The sequence below is a fragment of the Sciurus carolinensis genome, chromosome 1, assembly GCF_902686445.1.
Source record: "Sciurus carolinensis chromosome 1, mSciCar1.2, whole genome shotgun sequence".
NCBI classification, from domain to species: Eukaryota; Metazoa; Chordata; class Mammalia; order Rodentia; family Sciuridae; genus Sciurus; species Sciurus carolinensis.
This window is the reverse complement of record NC_062213.1, coordinates 9,741,601-9,761,640: the sequence shown is the minus strand read 5'-3', so window position 1 is coordinate 9,761,640 and position 20,040 is coordinate 9,741,601. Positions and strand designations below refer to the sequence as shown.

Genomic DNA, 20,040 nt, shown 5'->3' with positions numbered 1-20,040 from the left:
CCCACCTTCTGGCTATGGCTGCTGTTAAGGGATATCTAAGCCAGTGAAAGCAGGTGCTTAACTGTGCCCTTAGACTGGGAGAAGGAGGAATGGGAGGAGCAATGTTGGAGGCAGAGCCAATCAGGAGCCTACCGAGGAACCCAGTTGAAGCCAAGGTGCAGAACCAGTAAGACCAACACTGGGCCCCATTCCTCACTGACCGGGGCAGTTCTAAGACCATAGTGTTGTTCCCAGCCTTGCCCAGCCTTCCTGGATTCCAAACCCTTGACCAGAAGGCGGGGAGAAGGGTCATTGGCTATAACAGAGGCTGGATCAGTGCTGTCTCCATTCCCAGCAGAGACACCACCTGCTGTGCCCTCTCTCCCTCAGCGACAGGAGCCTTTATTGTGCTGTGGATTCACTCCACGCTGCATGCGGGTGTAGGCAGCTTCCTCTGAGTGGAAAGCTGTTCGCCCCAACTCCTGTTTGCTCCCCGCTTGTCTCTTAGGAAAGCCTTCCAGACTTCTCACTTCATCTGGACCTTACTTGACTCCTGCTGCCCAGCATTCATCAGGATTTCCACTGGTAACCAATCCCTCCTGGTGCCAAGTCTGCCTCCCTTACTGGCTGAGCAGGAGCCAGTACCTTGCCCTCCACAGCATCCAGGAACCTGCACGGCACACCTTAAGGTGAGCAGGTGCTCCAGGACAAGCAGGGGACAGCAAGTGAGCAGGTGAACCAAGAGACAGGGGACAGCAAGTGAGCAGGTGAACCAAGAGACTGAGAGTGTCCAGAGGGGCAAGGGATTCACAGGCTAGCCCAGCTCTTCTCTCCAAGGCTAGCCCAGTGCCTCCACCTTCTTTGGGCTTCTTTCCTGTGAACCCAGGTTTCTTCCTCTGTCCTCTGAAGTTGTCCCACCTGGTAGCCAGGAGGTTTGGGCCCTAACATTGCTCAGCTCCTGGTGTTGAAAGCCCAGCTTCCTGCTTTGAGTTGATTCGAGAGATTTCTCCAGGGCCCTCTCAGCAATGAGATACTCACTAGGACCCGGACGATGCCCAAATACCTTCCAAAAAGACTGGAAGGCAGATTTTTTTTCTTTTTCGTGGTTTAGGTGTTTGGGGAATTTCAAAACCAAATCTGTTTCAACAAATGGCAGTGCATTTAAAAATAAACCCTCCGTCTGTTCTACTCACTTGGAAGCAGTTTTTACAACTGCTCCCAGAAGTCCTTGGGTTGCATGTGAAATTATTTGGAATTGAGAGAACTAGAATACTTCCATATTAGAACTCCTCCAGTGCATTCTTTACCAGCAGGTGTTGGGGGCATGAATGCGAGTTGGCAGTTTATTCTTGGGTGAAATCTTCAGTCTCTCCACAATTCTTGGGGCTGTAACTGTTGAAACATAGTGGAGAAACCCTCTGATGATGATTAATAACCCACATTCATTTAACATATTTGGGTCCACACTTTCAAAATCTTATCTCAGATTCCTTACATTGATTGGCATGAGATCTTCATTTTATTTCCTATCTAGAGATAAGATTTCTGAGGCTTAGAGACATCTAGTGACTTGCCAAAGAACACACAGTAAAGAAACCAAAGCCAAATCCTGTGTTTTCCCATTCTCGGGGACTTCTTTGGGAATTTGAAGTTCTTTGAGAGTCTTAAGATGTGAGAGAACAAGCCAGAACCAAGAATCAGAGAGGCGTACATTAAAACCCCAACCTGGACAAACCCTTCACTTGGCAGTCACCTGTGGAATCGGTGTGGCTCTTTCTCACAGTCTCCTGGGGGCTGGCGAAGCTGTCATGGCGTCAGGTCTGCAAAGTGTCCTGCACACCATGGAACCCAAGAAACCCAGCCTTCCCTTCCGTGCCCAGGACATTCCACCTGCCCTGGTCGGGTGGAGGGAGAAAGGGGCTTGTCGGAAACCTGCATTTCATGGCTCTGAGGCCTGGGCGGGCTTTAAGGGAAGAGAGAGGAGGCGATCCCCAGGACCTAGGAGGCATCCCCTGCCTGTCCTCTCAGGCTGCCTCCCCTCCTTCCTCAGGGTGAGCTCCTGCCTCAAGAAGGCCTCAAGCTGAAGATTCCTGAGCCTTCTCCTACTCTGTTTCTACGGGAACCTCTGCTGCAGGCTCCCTGGCTCTCACCATGTGGAGGAAATGTCGATTTCCTCTAGGCGCCTCTGCCTCTAGCGTTCACTAGCAGATCCCTTCCATGATCAGGGCTCAGCTGAAATGCGGCCTCCAAGCCTTTCCCTCTCTCTTTCAAAACAAAGAATCTCCCCTTAGAAGAGGCTTCTATGTAGCAGTTTTCGGGAATTCTGCCTTTATCTGCGTGTTTATTATTTTTTTCACGTATCCGATTTCGATTTGACTAAGGCTAGATGCTTGAGCGCTTACGTAAGTCTAATTCTCTTAGTGCTTCCTTAGTACTTAGCAGGGACCCTGGTTCACAGGAGGTACCCGGGCTGGGCTCAGCTCCACCCACAGATGGGGAGAGGCTGCCCGAGGCGTCTTCCTTCACAGTTTGTACTTCACAGTGGGCATTCTCCCCGTCCATCAAATGGTCTAGCCAGTCATGGGCTTTGGGACTCCCAGGTTTAGAATAAGTCTATTGAAGTTGTCTTTGTTCTTTTTTTCCTGATATTCCTGCTGGTAATTTGAGTATCGTTTCATGAAATTTTGGGAAAAGAAAATCTACATTGCCCTACTCTTCAGCTTTACATCACGAATCAGGCTGACACCATGACCCTGAGCACAGTAGTTTTGTCCCCATCCATCTTTTCATTGGGTTTTAGACATTTTCATAAAAGTCTGTGTGATTGTTGGGGTCCTGATGTGCATAGTCTGGCTGGCGTGGTGAGCAGTCTGTCTCCTGCAGGGTTTTCCGGGTTGTAAAGCCTGGGACAGGGGAGCCGATGGGCTGGGAATTCTCTGAACTCTCTCCTCACTGTCATGCCTGGCCTGTTGGTTTTGCTCGGTTTCTGTGAAACTGCCTCTCCACCTTCAGATAAGGAGGTCCCTTTCTGTCCCTGCTGGAGCAAAGTACCCACCTGCTGTACCGGCAGAGAGCCATCAGCAAAGCAGCTTAAAGAAGAAAGGAGTTCTTTCCTTCTTTCTCTTTCTCAGAAGAGTCCCCAAGCCATCTGTAGACCTCGTCCTCATCCACAGGGCTGAGTGTGAGCTCTCAGGAAGGGGTCCAGGCAGCAGGGAGGAGTTGAAGAGGGAGGAAGGCCTCGCTGCTGTCCTGTGGCTTCCCTGCCAAGGGCCACATCCTCTCCTGGAGACGTGGTTACCAAGGGAACTGCATCTGATTTGCTTTTGTTCTTCTTTTTCTTTCTTGACCATGCTGGTTGTGTTTTTATCTATCATATTAATCTTATTATTTAGACAATGTTTGGGCTTTTAAAATCTTCTCTATGGCTCTCTTTTAACACTCCAAATCGTTGACCTGGTCCTTACCGTTATCGACCTTTCTCCTGTCTCCTTGACAAAGCCATGGTCTCTTAGTTCTTGAGTTGGAAGCTGACCTCATCACTTCTCATTCTTTGTTTTCTGATCCATGTATGATGTAAGGAATAAAATTCCCTAATTATTTTGTCAGCTCTGCCCCAGAAATTTTTCAAAGTAGCAATATTACCATTTATTTCTGTTAATAGTTTTTGCATTATTTTCTTCTTAGCCAAGAAAAAAATTTTAAAGCATTTAGATTCATGGAATTTTTATCCATCCTTTTGCAAATCTGTCTCCACTTTTGTTGCCTGTGGGTCATAGAGCCCAAGCAGAAGAACCCCATGCCTGACGTTCATGGCAGCTTCCTCTGGGACCTGAGGGGTTCCTGTTCATTGGTAGAAAAGGCACGTAGTGTTGTTAAAATCTGTATACCTCTCCCCTTCTGTTTGTTTAGTCCAGCAGTTTTTGAGACTTCAAATGAAATGATTGGTTTGCACATCTGTCCCCATAATGGTGGCCTGATGTTTTTGAAGCTATATAATTTGATTAGCACAGTTGCGAGTGCCGTACCTTCTCAATGGATTGCTCCTTTTGTGACAGTTGTCTGCCCTGGTGCAATTTAGATTCCATTTTACCTCAACATGAAACATGTTTGTTCATTTTCTCCATGAAAAAAATTTCTACCCCCTTTTCCTCAAAATCTCTTCATCTTTTTCTTTAAGCATATGTCAAGTAGAGTAGACAATAAATTCTGGAATTTTAAAAATCCGTCCTCCACACAGCAGTCAGGTGATTCTTCAAACATGGAGATGTTATCACTCCCTTAGGTCCTTGGATGGCTTCCTGTTTCTCTAAGTAGGTCTGGAGCCCCTCCTTTTCCCTCCAGGGCCTGCGGGTCTGCAGGCCTGGCCCCTCCCCAGGGTGCTCCCCTCCTCTCCGCACACCCAGCCCTTGCTGCCCTGCCCACCTCCTGGTGCCTTCAGCCTGCAAGGGCTACCTGCTGTCCCTGCCCCCACTGTCTCTGGATCTGTGCATGGCTGTCAGCTGCTCCTCTTCCAGGCCTTAGCTCAAAGTCTGCATCCACTTGCTGGCCTTCCCTCAGTGTCCATCTAGAGAGCCCCTGCCCATTGGGCTCCGTGGAACCTGTTGTTTCCTGCATGTTCCTCCCCATCATCAGAAAGCCTCCTGTTATGGGTGACATCAAGTTCCAGGACATCAGAGGCCCCATCTGTTTTCACTGCTATAGCCCCAGAACCTAGAGCACTTATCTATTTGGTAGGGCCCAGGAATCGTTTCTAGAAATTCTCAGAGTACCAAATAGCCAGTGTGTGTGGTTCTCATAATGATGGTGAAGACTTTGCACCCCTCGCCCCTCGCCCGCCTCCCAGTGTAGAGGCACCTCAGCGCCAGGGCCTCTGGCTGAGGCTGTCCTCAGGAAGCTTTCTCTCGCTGTCCTTCACTCTGGCCCTCTCGCCCAGAACCCGAGAGAACTTTCCACTCACCTCGACCTGGAAGCTCCCCCATTCAAGGTTTAAATATTTATTAGGCTTACTTTAATCAGGAATAAATACATGATTGAACAAAGTGTAATGCTTCCCACTAGAAAACCCCCGGGGCTCCCCAAACGCTCCAGTCACATTGGTCACAATGGAAAATAACACAGAAGATGCTGAACAGATATCTGGAGCTCAGAGGCACCAGCCTCCAGGTGGAAGTCCTTGTCCCCAGTATCGCATTCCTTTCTCACATGTTGGCCGGTGGCTTTGGAACAGCCACGGGGGATTATCAAGGAAGCCACAAATGCCTCCTTGTATAAATACCCTGGCATCTGGTGACAGAGCCAATCACGTAAACACACATGCACGTATCACCAGCTGCATGAACTCATGTCCACAGATCGCGCACGTGAGCTTACACCGATGGGCCACGTGCACGCACCCCTCCCCAGAGTCCCTTGCGGGGGCAGAGTGAGTCACGAGCTGTCTGCAGGCGCTTCCCTCTCGGCAGGGTCCTGTCTGGTGAACCCTCCCCTCTCCCGCCCTGTGTCTGGGCCCCACCTCTTACAGCTGTGTATGGCAGGACTTCCTCTCTTTCCTGGAGCTCAGTGTTTGCATTCATGTGGATTCCAGACCTTCTTAGGATAAAATGTGGTGTGAATTCGTTCCTTAGAAGTGATCAGTTTCCACGCTTTAAAAAAGTTCAGCCATTCTTCCTGCAGCGTCCAGTGGCCCTACACTCTGCTCCATGCAGATCCCTGGACACAGGAGCCCCTGGGCCACCCCCAGCTACCCCAGCCCATCCTAGGCCAGGGGTCGGTCTCCATGCACAGCTGCTCTTCTGCTACCTGCTGATCCCTGCCTGTCCCACTCTGCACCCCTTGCTGGGGCCGAGTCGCTGCTGTTCTCCTTTTGGGCACTCACCTCACACGGGACCCAAGCCAGCGCCTCCTTACATGTCACGGAGGAATCATTGATGCACCCACACTGGCAAGTACCCCTGCGGCCAGGGAATCTCCTTCTGTGCTGCAGACCCTGGAAGGCCGAGTCCCAGGCCACCACCCTCCCCCACCAGCTGCCTCCCTTGCCCCCATGTCCCCTGCCTTCGTGGACCCAGGAGGTTACCAACTTCAGGCCACGTGGCTTTAGTGCAGGAGCATGCCATGGCTCCTGTTGTGGTGCTAGCAAGTCCTTCAGGCTAGTGTTCAGGGTCAGCGGGTCTCTTATGAAGGAGGAGGAGCACCCCAAGGTCTCTGTGGATGCAAAGGCAGCTTCGGCCTGACGCCGATCAGCAGACCCGCCTGCTGCAGGCCTCGGTCCCGGGTCCACCTTCCTCTCGCCCTCGGCCATTTCGTGAGGAATGTGCTCATCCTTCCCATGCATACTGAGCTCTTTGAGACACACATCACGACCCGACATGTCCTGTGTCACAGCCCTGATCAGACGTTGGGGAGGGGTTCCTTTGGTCACCATGAGGATAGAGAAGATGAGATGGGTCTCCTGGCCAGAAGGTGTGGCACATCCAGAGACCGGAGAACCCTGCCTTTTGCGAGATCCCAGGTGACAGTCAGAACCTCTGTGGCCTCAGGTGCAAACCAGGGTGTCTATTGTGCAGCTAGTCTTCGAAGTATGGTGGTGACGAGAACAGTGAGCTCTTCCGCTTGCTTCCGCTGTACATCAGGGAGACGCTCTTCTTCTTCCGATCAAAGGGGCCGGTGTCGTCCCCAGTCAGGGACAGGTAGGATGCGATGCTTTCCCGAAGGCCATAGCTGAAAAGGGACTCATCCACCCCGAGTGGGTTCCCTGCTCCCTCAGGGTCCTCCTGTAGTCTGTGATTCAGAACAGGTGGCAGAAGAAGGGAGAAGAGAAGGATATTGACAGAGAAGGGTTCGGGGACAAAGAACAGGAAAAGGAAGGAAAAAAAGAGCCTGATTAGTATTCCTTTAGCTTATTGTTCTTGCCCTGACTTTTACATTTGTGGGCTGTGTGATCCTAGACAAACCACTCAACCTCTCTGAACTACTGTCTTCTCCAATGCCTAAAACGTCCCACTATAAATCTTGGGGAGTATTTCTATGAGGAAGAGCAGTTTTGTTCATCTCTCAGCCATCTTTGGTTTTCTTTGAATTTACCCATGGGATGAATTTGGATTCCTGTTCAATTCTTGAGACAACCCACCAATCACAATTCATGGATATTCACCTCAAAATTCAATGGCTGGCAATGGAAAAAACAGACTAGATCAGTGGAAGATAGTTTTTCTCTGAGCAAAGATGAGTCACCTCAGGAATCTGGTGGCATGTTTAAGTTTCGTGAGTGAGTCTTAAATACTAGGAAATTGACGCAAGATTGGTTTGTGCGGGAGACTAGGACCTGTGCGATTAGAAAAAGCAAGGAGGGTGTCTGGCTAGACCACGTGCTGTTAGCTTTGAGTGGGGACTCATAAATTGCAGCAGAACAAGGGGACAGAGGGTCGTGGTGGGGAGTGGCCAATGATACTAGGCCAAGGCTTTCACGAGCCAGGCTCACACGCTGTCTCAGGCTCACACGCTGTCTCAGGCTCACACGCTCACAGGGGACCCACCCCCCACACACCTGGACGCTCTCTTCCAGTCGAAGGTCTTCTGGCGCAGGGTGACTGGGGAGCTGGAGGCCCTCGCTGCTGGGACAGGCGTGCTCTGCGTCAGGCAGGGCGTGGTGAGCACACAGCACAGGCCATCGGCCACCTCTGCAGAGGGAAGCAGACAGGGTCAGGCCCAGGGAAAGCCACAGTCAGTGTGGAGTGCAGGCCTGGGCACCATCTCCTGGCTGCTGGCATGGGGAAATGGAGGCAGGGACTTGAAGGGGGTGTGGAAGGTAGTGGCAAGGCCGAGAGTCACACACCCAGTCGTCTGAGGGCTGTTAACGTGCCCTGAACGTGCTGTACAATTAGTGAGGCACAGGCAGCGGGAGGGTCTGCGGACCCAGAATCAACGCAGCAGGTTTGAGTGTCGGCTTCACTCTGTTGGTGAATTAACCTCTCTGAGCCTCCGTTTCCTTGACTACACAAGGAGAGCATGAGGACAAGTGGGAACAGCTGGTAGGGTGCCCACGGGAGGGCAGGGCTGTGCCCTGCAGCAGAATTCTCCTGTGCGCAAGAAAGCACACTGCTGATTCCCCAAAGCACACGGGAGGTTTTACTATAGCACGTGTGCATTAGGATTCCCCAAAGCACACAGTAGGCTTCTGTACTGCTCAGGTGCATCAAATGCATCTGCAGGCAGGAAGATAGAGGAAACGAGGGCAGGAAGGCGGGGAAGCGGGGGAGAGGGAGCAGGAGAAAAGGGCAGGGAGGGAGAAAGGACCCCCAAAAAGCATGAAAGACACAGAGCGAGGAAGAAGAGAAGCAAGGGGAGAGCGGACCATGATAGCATCAGAAAGATCCCTCTTCTAGCCCAGAATCTCGTGCAGAAAGAAAGAAAATTAAGCAAGGTCCTTGCTTTTCCCCTTGGCTGGTAGGAAATGGCTAAGCCTGAGGGCCCCATCTCCCCAGGTGCATTAAGACACAGCCTCCTTGTGTCCCAGAAGCCTCCCCAGCCCATCGTCAGAGAGTCTGAGCAGCCTTATTCAGGCTGAGGATCCCCGTGCTTCCCTTGTCCCTGGGGAGAGGCATGACCCTGAATGTGAGGCACTGCTAGCGTCTGCTGGCCCTCAGCTGGCAGGAAGCATGCCGCAGCTCTGACAGCCCTGCTCCCGTCTGTGGGGTCTCTGGGGTGCCTGCCCAGAACCAGGAAGCTGGTGAGACAGCACCCCAGCCTGTCCATAGCGGCAGTCCCGGTGCCTGCTCCTGGCTTCCGGTCTGATTGCACCATGAGCTCAGGTGTCACCTGCGTGGGTGCGCAGGAATGTGAGCTCAGAGGGACGCTTGATTGGCTGTGCATCTAAAATAATTACCCCCCGCGTATGAGAGAGGAAGACGAAGTCAGATCCAGAGCCCCGCAGGCGGTGGCCCTGAGGCGGCCCTGAAGTGGCCCTCCGTAGCTCACACTTGGGCAACAAACGGACTTGGAGGAGCAGAGGGGCTGACATAGGCAGGACCCAGGAGCCCGCTGAGCCGGCTCCACCACTGCATCGCACCAAGGTCCCTTCACTGTGCGCAGTATTTTATATTCGTTCTAGAGATAAAGACACTGAGGATCCCAGGTTCAGGTTGTTTGCCAAGGGACACAGAATGTGACCAACCCCCATCTCATTGATTTGGGACCAGGTTCTCATTCCAAAAGCAGCTCAGTGTCTCTTAAACGGAGAAGACAGAACTCTTCCTCTGCCTCCCAGATGGGACACAGCTACACAGCTCACCAGGGTGCTCCCTCCTCCCACTCCTGAGGCTCCTGAGACCCTGCCTTCCAGAGTCCCCTGTTCCTCTCCATTTCCCTTCGTTCTTGCCCACATCTTAGAAGAAAACATCTTGTGTTTTCAGACCCATTTCAGCTCTTTGTAGAGGAGAACCATGGCTGTCACCCGTCAATCGATGGGAGGGCCGGGATTGTCTTTCTGGAAGGCGCTTCCTGGGCGCTGGTGTGCCACCCTCCCCATTTCCCGGCCCACAGCCTCTTGGCCTCCGGGTCTGTGAGAGCTTTGCCGGGGAGGAATCCGTTTCATGTTTGCGTCTGTCTATGCAAAATTTATGGTCTGCACACCCCTCTGATGATTGTTATTAAAAGCCAAACACCAAAACCAACCTTCGCACATACCCAGCAAAGCCGGTGTTTCCAGGACTCCCTTCCTCTTTCATTTTTAGCTAACTGCTAGGTTTTTCAGGTAGCACAGAAGTAATATTTGTAAACATTTATTTTGCATCTGCCACAGGCGCCAGGCTGTGCTGCACCTGACACCAGAACGGTGATGCTTAATGATCATGTAACCCCTGCCAGGGCCACTGTCACTCCTCCCAGGAATGAGGAACAGAGAGGGTGGAGCGCTTGCTAAGATCACCCAGAGCTTGAATCTCAGCGTGGGCCTGCCTCTCCCGGCAGCCTCGGCTCCCATCACCTGCCACTGCTCACAGGTCAGGGATGTCACCCAACGACTGTGTGGGTTCCTTTCTCCTTGAAGTGGCCTTGTCTTCTTTGATTCAATACCCTGAATCCTAAAAAATGCTGACAAGGTTGCCCCTGGGTTCAAGATTAGGCACCTTAAACCCAGAAGGGAAGCTGCTAACAAAGTGAGAACAACTCCTTCCCTGCCTCCCTCGAGCAGGCAGAGCAAAAGAGGGGGAAGAAGTAGCTCCACTTGAGAAAAAGTGGCTGCCACCCATAGGTGCTCGAGGTCTGGCCAGGTCCTCTCCTCAGCCCCCCTGTCTCCTGAGAGTAGGGACAACTGGTGTCTGCATTGTGTGGGAAGAAAATGGGGCACCAAGAGGCAAATATTCAGCCCAGGAGGTCAGCTATCAGAGAGCAGAGCTGGGAATAAACTCCAAGGTGCCAGAGCAGCTGCTGGAAACTTAGCTGCTATTTACAATTTCTCCCTCGTCCATGGGGTACAATTCCAACTCCCGAGCTGGCTCTCAGGACCTTCACAGTTGAATTCAACTCTCTCTTCATCACTCCATCAAAACTTAACCATGCTTCCACCAACTTGGAGGATGCTGCCTGTCTTGGTCGCCTGGGTCCAGCAAGGATACACAAAGTAATAAATAGACCCCCATCCTTAGGATCTCCTTGGGAAACACAGACGAGTGTGCAATTAACTAGGCCACGACACACAGTTATCAGAGGGCAAGGGAGCGGAACACCTGGAGCATTCTGGGACAGAAAGGATGGACAACGAAGTCTAGCTCCTAGGCTTCTTCACAGAGGCAGCCCACGTTGGCCTTGGAGGATGAAGAGCGTTCTGACAAGCAGAAGGGGAAATGAATGGCACTTCAGAACAACGTGCCTGAAAATGCAGAGGTGCCAGCTGTCTGTGGCTGTGCCTACAGGGCCTGCTGGCTTGTGTGGCTTCCAGAGGGAGAGAAGGGGGACTGGAGGTGAGGTGCTTTCTACCCACTACAGCAGGGCTCAGAGGCCATCTGAGCTTGCAGCTTGCACTCCGAATTAGCATATTAAGAACTCAGAATGGGCAGAAAGCAAGGAAAAATCCCCAGCTTCTGTTGGTGACCTGGGTCTCAACCTAGCTGGTGAGGCCACATGCAGGTAGTTCAGAGGGGCTTCCTCGCCCAGTCCCGCCTCTTTCTTACCTGAATAGTGATTGACCAGATCCTCCAGGCACTGGAAGGTGAGCCTCGGGGAGATGTAGTACCAGTTGTTTGGCAAGCGGAAGATGCGATAGTGCTTCACCTGCCTGTGTCTCACAGACAGTGAATAAAAGCCTGCAGGAGGCAGAGGATACGTTAGTGACTTCTCATGTCCCCTCCCAAAGGCAGCCAGTGGCTGGCCAACCTCCACAGAGGCACATACTGCTCACCCTTGGGCTACTGCAGTGACGCTGGGACACGACGCCCTGCCAGGAGCAACAGCCCCTCCCACCCTGGACCCTCTGTTCAGGTGTGGCTCCCTGTTGAGAGCCCAGGGCACTGTTATTTTAGCAGCTCCCTAATGTACTCAAGAAGCACACTGCCAGCCCAGGTTTCCAAGTACAGAGCCTACTCTTGCTCTTTGATGTGAATGTTGGGGTGCCACCTTCTCCCTGTGAATCCTGAGGCCATCTTGACTGCTCAGAGTTTGATTGTCACCCATGACCTACTTGGGCGCTCCCTCCCCTGGCCACGCCGGCCTAGGGGCTCTGAGCTGGGGATCCTCTAGGACATTCAAGTCTTTCACAAAAGTGTCATTGTGGCACTTTAAAGTCCCCTATTTGCCATCATGCTTCCCCAAGCCAGGCTGTGCTCATTTTGGTGAAGACTCTATTGCCAGGTGACCCTGACCCTTGGCAGGTGCCTGGGAAATACTCAGATACTCTGCCTTCTCTTCCTTGACAGGAGTAAATAGGAAGCAGGGTGAGAACTTGAAAGATCTCCTATGTTTGAACAGTTGGTCTTACAGTTACCAGTGGGGGAATCCTAGCCACCAAGGGTTTTGTTCCTGTGACATTTAACTGGTACTCTATCCAGGCACAGGGCTGTCCTTAATGCCTGACACTGAGGCTAAGAGAGAGGGTAATTCATGTCCAAAACTAGAATTTGGAACTCCTGCTCAGAACTACAGAAGGGACCCTGCTGTCTGCTCTGTTGACGCAGGAAATGATGATAAAGATCATGGCGAGCAGGAACAGGAGCTTGTCTCCCCGAGAGGCCCCGAGGACGCTAATCTCAAAGCCCTCCCACACAGCATGGCACTACAAACATCATCACATCTGACTCTCAGCACCGTACAAGGGGGAGGCTCTCCCCACTTCACAGATGAGGAAACGGAGTTCAGAGAAGTAAACCTGTGCAAACCACAGGGCTGGTGGCTACAGGCTGGGCCATGGCCACGCCATTGTCCTCTTCTGTGTGCCCAGCATGCTGCCCGTGCCTGGTGCTCGGTTTTGTCCTCAGTTGATGGAAAATTCTCCAACAGGAGTCTTAGTGAGGGCCGTGGTAGTACCCAGTCACCTGCTCCCTGTCTCTGGGCCCCTTGCTGTCATGCTGGCCTCACTGGGGTCATACGGACGTGGCTGCAAGGAGCTAACCACCTGCACCCATGTGCATGTGGAGGCAGGAGGGGCAGCCAGGGGTAAGACCTGCCTGTCCGATGGGCATGGAGAGAGGTTGCTCACCTTTCTTGGTCTCGCTCTCCCTGATCATGAAGGAGCCAACCTTTGTGTCTGGCAGCTGCAGCAGCTCCTCCGCCTTTTCCCTGCCCAGCCCTTCGAACAGCCACCTGGGACATAGGGGGACAGCCGTGAGCACCCTGCCCAGAGAAACCTAGACCCAGCTAAGGGTGCGTGTGAAGTTGAAGTCCTGTGACTGGAGATGAGGGGCTTCGAGGAGGAGGGATGTCAGCTCTTCATTCACTCACTCACCCGCTCATTCATTCACGCACTTACATGTACACCGTTGCCTATGAAGTGTCCCGAGTGCCTATTGCTGGCCATTGTTAGGCTGGATAATGACACAGGATGCTTGGGGCCTCTCAGCCCATTCCTCCAATGCCCGCTGGAAAGTACCCATATGAAATGCATGGCACATGCGTTATGCAGTGCCCTCCGTGGCTGTGCAGTCTGCTTCCTGTGCACCATACACATTCTGCCACCATCACCCTCCCTGTGTCCTTGTTTTGTGGGTTTCAGGGTGGCATCCAGGGTGTCAGGCTTGGTGTATGCTTGTGAGCAAGAAGGAGGGCAGGAGAGGTGGCTTGCGGAGGCACCCCAAACAAGCCCGCCGCGCCTTGGCTTCACCTCCTCTGGCGCCCTCTGTTCCCAAGGGTTCAAAGACTTGTCATCTCACTGGGGCTTTGATGTGTTCCTTGCTTTTTTCACTGAACAGTAAGAAACGGTGTCTGTGCTCAGTTTTGCAGTGGGGTTTTGCACCCACTGAAGAGCTGCTCTTGAGCCCTCCTGGGAAGCTGCTTTGGACACAAAGGAAACTGTTCCGGGTGAAAGGGCTCTTTGCAGACCACGCTCTGCCAGACCTCAGCTGGGCAGGAAGTGCATGGTCAGCAGGCGGCTGGGGCACTTCTCTCAGGTCCTCATCAGTGTGAGCTGTGGCCGGCATTCATGTGTTGCTGTCTTGAAGCCTTTAAGGTTCTCCAGGGCATGTGAGCAGGTCCAGGTCAGCAAGGCCAGTTGACTGAGTGCCCCGAAGCGCCAGGTGTGGGGAGACCTACAGGTTCTATTTATTCATGTAAGTGCTCATTGCTGTTGCTGCTGGGTTCATAATCAGGTCATATGGGATCAACATCAGGTCATATTTGGCCAAATATTTCAACAATTCCCTGAGTTCTGCACAGTTTATGAAATATTAATGATTTGAGTGTATGCAACAAAAACTCATTTATTCAAGTTCCTATATAAAAGTCTACAAAACAGCAACAGCAGCAATGTAGGAATATGAACTACATGCTGTGTACGTTACATGCTGTGTTAAGCACTTGAACTCTGATCCTCACCTCAACTCCCTGAAATGAGTGATACTGTCTCTCTCACAAATGCGGATGCTGAAAGAATGATTAAATAACTTGTGCCCATTACCATGTCAGCAACTGAGAGAGTAAAATCAGAACACATTTTTCTGGGACATCCAATTCCACAACTACTACACTTTACTGCCCTTTGTTCTGTATTTTAAGAAATGTCAATGCATCTACTAAATCAGTTGTCCTGTGGGGTCCTAATTGTGTTGCTCGTCTGGGTTCCCACCATCCCCGGCCCCTGGCAGCTTCTGTCCACATCTTCAACATGACGGTGTCAAGGTGTATTTCTAAGGAATGAATGGATCAGAGACAACCCTGATTTAGAAGCCATATGTGACTTGGGTTTCTTTCAGAAGGTGGCTCTCATGTTCAGTTTCATCAGCCTCAACACACAAGTGTTTTCCATATTCATGATTAAGATCATCAATACTGAAATCAGCATACTGAATTCCAGTCCTCAGAGAATTTGTGTGGTCGTCTCTGCTTCACCAGATGAGCACGCAGCTCTGGATGAGAAGCTATTGTGTGTTTGGGCAGGGGTCTTCCTTCCCGCTTCCTCTACACTGAGCACTTCTTTGCTGAGGTCTGGCCCCGTTAGCTTGACAGGTGAGAAGACGTGGCTTAAGTACCTGCCGAGGCCCTTCCCTAGGCGGAGGGAGCCAGGACGTGAGCCCAGACGTGCTGTGCCACAGCCGCCCCTGCTCCACCACGGGAAGAAACACTGCTTCCCTCAGCCACGCCCAAGGTCGCCATGGCCTCTCTTCTGCTTGGCTCATCTGCTTGTCCAATGGGTGTGTGGCACATTGGGCAGGGAGCACCCTGTGCTGCTGAATATGGAGTTGATAAGATGTGGCTCTTGGCAGAGTCTCGCTGTGACATCTGGCATTGCTGCAGGAACTACTCGGGGATTGTCTCGTTTTCCCAACAGCCATGCACTTTAGTCATATCATTACATATTACTATCCCCAGCATTCGATGTTGAGCTTCCTTTTTGACAACTCATGATTTCAGAAACTCATGCAGCCTGGACTCCCTTGCCTGGGCAAGAGTGACAGGTGGGATCTGAGCCTAGATGGCTTGAGCTGCCACGCCTCCCTGCCTCCTGTGGTCCGGCACTCGGGGAGTTGGTACTGAGCACCAGCAGCACCTCACTGCAGCTGAAAAGCCCAGCTCCCTCAATGCACCCCTGGGAACCCAGGTCCCCAGGTGGACGGGATCCATCCGGGTCTGCATCGTTCCCGAGGGTGGAGATGGGGGTGGGTGGAGAAGTGCCTTCCTTGCCACTACACCATGCTGGAACGCCTCTCTGCCCTCTCCTGAGTCACAGCTTAATGATGCTGTCTGGGAAAGGCACTCACCCATGGTAGACTCTGGCCACACAGATTCCCGGGATGTAACTCTCCCGACCAGTGCTAAGAGAAATGGCTTTCCACCAGCCGCCTTCACTGTCAGAACAGAAAGACAAGAACAGGATGGGTAAATGGCAAAACCAAGGTCAAGTGAACAGGGTCAGCAGTTATCCCATGGCAGCGGGGGTCAGTTCTCTTCTGAGATCTGTTATTGCCCAGATGGACCCAAAATTCTCCATTTGAAAATTGAGTGTTTCGAGTGTGTGTGTGTGTGTGTGTGTGTGTGTGTGTGTGTGTACACATACCCAGCAGATATCCCCACAAGCTAGCTTGGAAGCAATCCCACGTGCTAGCAGAAGCCACCTCCCGGGATCAGCAGCTGATGTTCTCAACTGCTGTGCTATAGTTGGAGGCTTTTTAAAACCAACACTTACTGGGTTACTGAAATATAACCGAAGATAGTTGCATGTGTCTGTATCAATGAGAACCAAAGGAAAGGGACTCGGAGCCCCCGTTTGTTCTGCAGAGAGCTTGGCATCACACTGAAGGGACAGCAGGAATAGGAGCTGATACTGTCTGTTGGTCATCAAAGTGTTTTCAGATCCTGGGTCCCTCTGCCCAGCACGTGTGGCAGGAGATGAGACCCATCCGAGAAGCAGAATTGGGATCATAAAAGTCTCACAGTCAAGTTCAGAAATCTACATTTGGGGGGCTGGGGAGATAGCTCATTTGGTAGAGTGCTTGCCTCATAAGCACAAGGCCCTGGGTTCGATCCCCAGCACCAAAAAAAAAAAAAAAAAAAAAAAAAAAAAATCTACATTTGGTCCAGCAGTCCCTGGGGAGCCATTGACGTGTTCCGAGGCCAGCGGCATTAAGGGGTAGGGCTGCAGTGTGGGCCAGAGCTCTCACCCCACAGTAGGACCAGGGCCTGTGTGGAACTGGACAACTATAGCTATAAGTCTAATGCTCCCACTCAAACTGAGGTTATCCTGTTTTGAGGATTATAAAACTTTTGAAAAGCTAACTCACTCAGAAATCACTCGCAGTTTCTCCCCTCTGCGGAATATTGGGGGGCTGATGTCAGGAGATGGGTAGTCACTCAGCACAGCGAGGAAGTCACTCTCCAGTCCTAGGAGATGAAGCAGAGGGGCATTTTGAGTCACAGGAAGGAAGTGAAGCCCTGGGAGTGGGTGTGGACCTACCTAGCTGCTGCGGGTTTCCCTGGACACACCTTCCTCCTGTGCCCAGGTGCCCCGGGCCCCTCACAGAGGGTAGTGCAGTCCATGAGGACCCCTGAGGCCAGCAGCATACTCCTGTTCTCAGGCCTGCCTTAACCCTGATGTTCTCATCTGAGGGATCCAAAGCCTGTGAGGTGAAGTCACAGACCCAACTTCAGGGTCTGCCTGAGCCACTGGCTCCATCTCTCCATCTTTAGGACGGGGCCCGTCTCTGTTCTGGAGTCCCTCTGAGATGAGATAAAAGTGTGTGGCACCATCTCATGGATGACAGAGTGCTAGCAACTTCCCTTCTGTTACTGTGGCCCCAGCTGCCCAAGCTGGGCTGGGGTGTCTCACATCTGTGGCAAGTGGGCGTCAGGGGATGCGGAGGGATGAGTTCTGAGGACCTTCAGACCAAGAGGCTCTTCACTCAGAGGTTACAGAACACTCCTTCCTGGCAGAGTGTGGGGAGCTGTGTGGACCATCTAGTTAGCAGTGACCCTTGTTGGGGGTGGGCATGGTAGAAGACAAAATGAAGGACCTTTCATTGTACAAATATTGAAAATAATTTTAGTGAACTTTGGAAAAGGAAAGAATGCTATCTGGTCCATGTGAGCACAGCTTACTCTGGAGATGTGGTGGTCAGATGTGAATTTCCTTTCTGACGTCAGCGGTGTCTGCTTTACCTCCTTAATGATTTGCCATAATTCGCATGCATTACGCGCAGGGGGTACTGGGTATGTTCCGGGTAATGATAGGACTTGCAAAAAACAGCAGCAACCATAATCTCTGAGGCTGCTATCACTCCCCCTGTGGGCTGGGTCACTGAACTCCCAGATCTGGTGACGTATTTATTCATTCATTTGGTAGCTATTTACTGAGCACCTACCTGAGCCCGGCATCCTTGAGCAAAACAAGCCTGGTTCCCTTGGTCTAGAAAGTATGCCCACGATCATGGGAGGAGTCATTGCTGTCCCCTCACCCCAGGAAATTCTGGAGAAAACCCACCACTCAGTTGTGCTGGCTGGGTGACCCAAGCAGGCCACTTGCCAGGATCCAGAACCCCTGGGCTGAGCCCCATCCCCACCTCTTACAGTGCACACATCCTCGCCTCCAGCTCTTAAGTCGCTGGGACAGACTGAGTCAAAGGAGGTGGAGCTCTAGGGTGAGTAGGAGGGGTGAACAGGCCTTCCGGTACAGGGTTCGGTCATCAGTTGATAAATGAATCAGGAGGAAGTCATCGCAGTGGAACAGTACACTCAGATGTGCTGTTCACTTGAGGAAACCAAGTCGCTGACAATTAACTACGTAAAAGTAAAAGTTCCTGCGTGTGAGACGGAAACCAAAAGTGACCTTTGGTGTTCTTGCGACTCTTGGAGAAAAGTCAGGGCTCCTGAGGAGCAGCAGTGTCTGGCCGTGGAGGGGCTGGCCCGGCGAGGCCTCTTCCGTCCCACAGCAAGCCATGCCTGAGCCCCAGGGGAGTCTCCCTCCCTTGATGCTTCACTGAATTCAGACAGGGTTCTTACCGTGTGCCGTGCAGATACACTCAATAACTAGAGGCAAAATGATAATAATAGTACTAATTAGAGGCAGCTAAACTTGTATTGGGTCTGAAGCCAGAAGTTCTGAGTTCTAATAAGAGGTGATCTGGGTTAGGTGGCCTGAAGCTTGTGCAAATTTGGAAGTCCTCCAGATTTGAAACTCAAATGCAAACCAAGGCGCGGGCACCTGGGGTGGGTGGTGCTGGGGAGGGGCCCACAGCACTTGGTCTGCTCAGTCTTCTGGCAAATCCACCCAGACTCTGAGGCCAACTGTACTGAGCTGAAGTGACCAAGTGTGGACACACCCTTCCGTCTTGGGCCTGAGTTTCCTAGTCTGGAAAGTGGCAGGTTGGAAATGCTTTCGTGATGGAAACCCCTTCTTCCTGGTCTAATGATGCCTGAATCTGAAAAGACCATTTATTCACTAAGCTGCCTGGGCTTAGGGTGCCAGGCTGGCCAGGCTCCTTGGGCCCCAAAGCCTCTGTGTGGGTTGTGCTGTCTGCCTGCACAGGCAGGTGCCCCCTCAGCCTCCCTTCACCACCTGTAGCCTCCCCAGAGGGGGCTCAGCCTCTCCGAGTCCTACATCCACTCCCTGGCATTCTCCTTTAAAGTTGAGACCCCGGGTCATATTTTGAGGTTTGTGTGACTGGGCGATGTCTGTCCCCAGCTGGCTGTGCATTCCAGGAAGAGCCCATGTGCCTTCCAAGTCTTATGGCCCTGAGCCCGGCACTGGGCCTGTTCCTTTAAGGAGGCTCCAGGCAGGTATATTGAATGCAGATGTGGAGCAACCCCTGAAGAAAGGCCTCTGTCCTGCATTTTTAAGCTGATCCAGGAGGAAGGGAACTATTCTGTGGCTTGCAGCAGGGTGGGCAGCCATCCCAGAAGCCCCTTGTGAAAGATGATCATTGAAATGAGAGTCCCAGAACGTGGAATCTGTGACAAGAGTAGAACCTTGAGATGCAGCCTGCGTCTAGGAGGGGTGAGGAGCTTGTGGTTTTGATGTCTGGTTCAAGAAATAAAAACAACCATCCCTCATGATGTTAAAAACAAAACTGAACAGAAACAACAACCAAAGCAAAATCCCAGTACAACCAATTGTTCCAATGGAGGAAAAGGGACTTACGGGGCTAGTGAGTTTCAGTTTTGCAACAGTAAAGAGAAGTTTCTATGGAATTTCCACAGCAGTGATGTTTTTGTATCTGTAACACTTGAATATCACTTAGGCAACCTTGCGTTGGGCTTTTGCTTAAGAATCAGACAACTTCTGCCTGGTTCTTTGCAAGGAACTCGACATGCATCCCCAACCCCTTACCATCAGCATTAGAAAAACAGGACGAACCCACCAACCAGTGCAGCAGCCTGGCGTGGACCTCTGTGGGGCAGTGTGGCCTTTCTAAGCAAGCGATTGTGCCAGGGTCCCTTCTGAGTCTTCCAGGAGTTGTGTTCCCCACAGTGAAATGAATACCGGGTAAGATAGTTCCCTTTACTGCTCAAGTTCAAACATATCATCAAGTACTTCCGGAGCCCTTGGCGTTAAGGAGAGCCACCCATTCAAACCCAGCTGGATAAATGAGAAAGGCAGAAACAGGAGCATGGCGGAAGCAGGCGGGAAACAAATTAAGTGTTGAAATGTGTGCTGAGCAGGAAAGAAATCCAGAGAGAATTTTCAGAAGAGCTTTATGGAAAGAGAATGGGCTTCGAAATAATCAGACCTGGCTGAAATCCACCCCACCACTTAATAGCTCTGCGATTTGGGGACAGATTTATTTTTAATGAATCTGAGCTTGATCTCTTCGCGTATAAAAATGAGAAATATCAAAATCTGCCTCCCGTGGTGGGGTCAGTGTCCACGGTGCTTCACAGCGACATGCAGAGTCTGCCCAGTGAGTGGCAACCTGTACCCTTTCCTGA

At 51.8% G+C, this 20,040-nt stretch overlaps 2 protein-coding genes across 4 annotated transcripts in view; one reads left to right on the top strand and one right to left on the bottom strand.

Moving 5' to 3' along the window:
• Positions 1–20,040, top strand: part of Tg (thyroglobulin) — a 222,849-nt gene that overhangs the window by 135,020 nt on the left and 67,789 nt on the right.
• Positions 4,950–20,040, bottom strand: part of Sla (Src like adaptor) — a 54,590-nt gene continuing 39,499 nt past the window's right edge. For 2 of the 3 annotated variants that reach the window (XM_047522987.1, XM_047522983.1), the window contains 6 exons: positions 16,401–16,500; positions 15,381–15,467; positions 12,668–12,771; positions 11,148–11,279; positions 7,526–7,658; positions 4,950–6,759 (listed from right to left, as the gene is read on the bottom strand). In XM_047522987.1, coding sequence (XP_047378943.1) covers positions 6,546–6,759; positions 7,526–7,658; positions 11,148–11,279; positions 12,668–12,771; positions 15,381–15,467; positions 16,401–16,500 — 770 coding nt within the window. In that variant the 3' untranslated portion in view covers positions 4,950–6,545. Of the gene's footprint in view, positions 6,760–7,525; positions 7,659–11,147; positions 11,280–12,667; positions 12,772–15,380; positions 15,468–16,400; positions 16,501–17,675; positions 17,913–20,040 lie in introns of all 3 variants that reach the window. The other variant, XM_047522993.1, reaches the window with a different exon arrangement.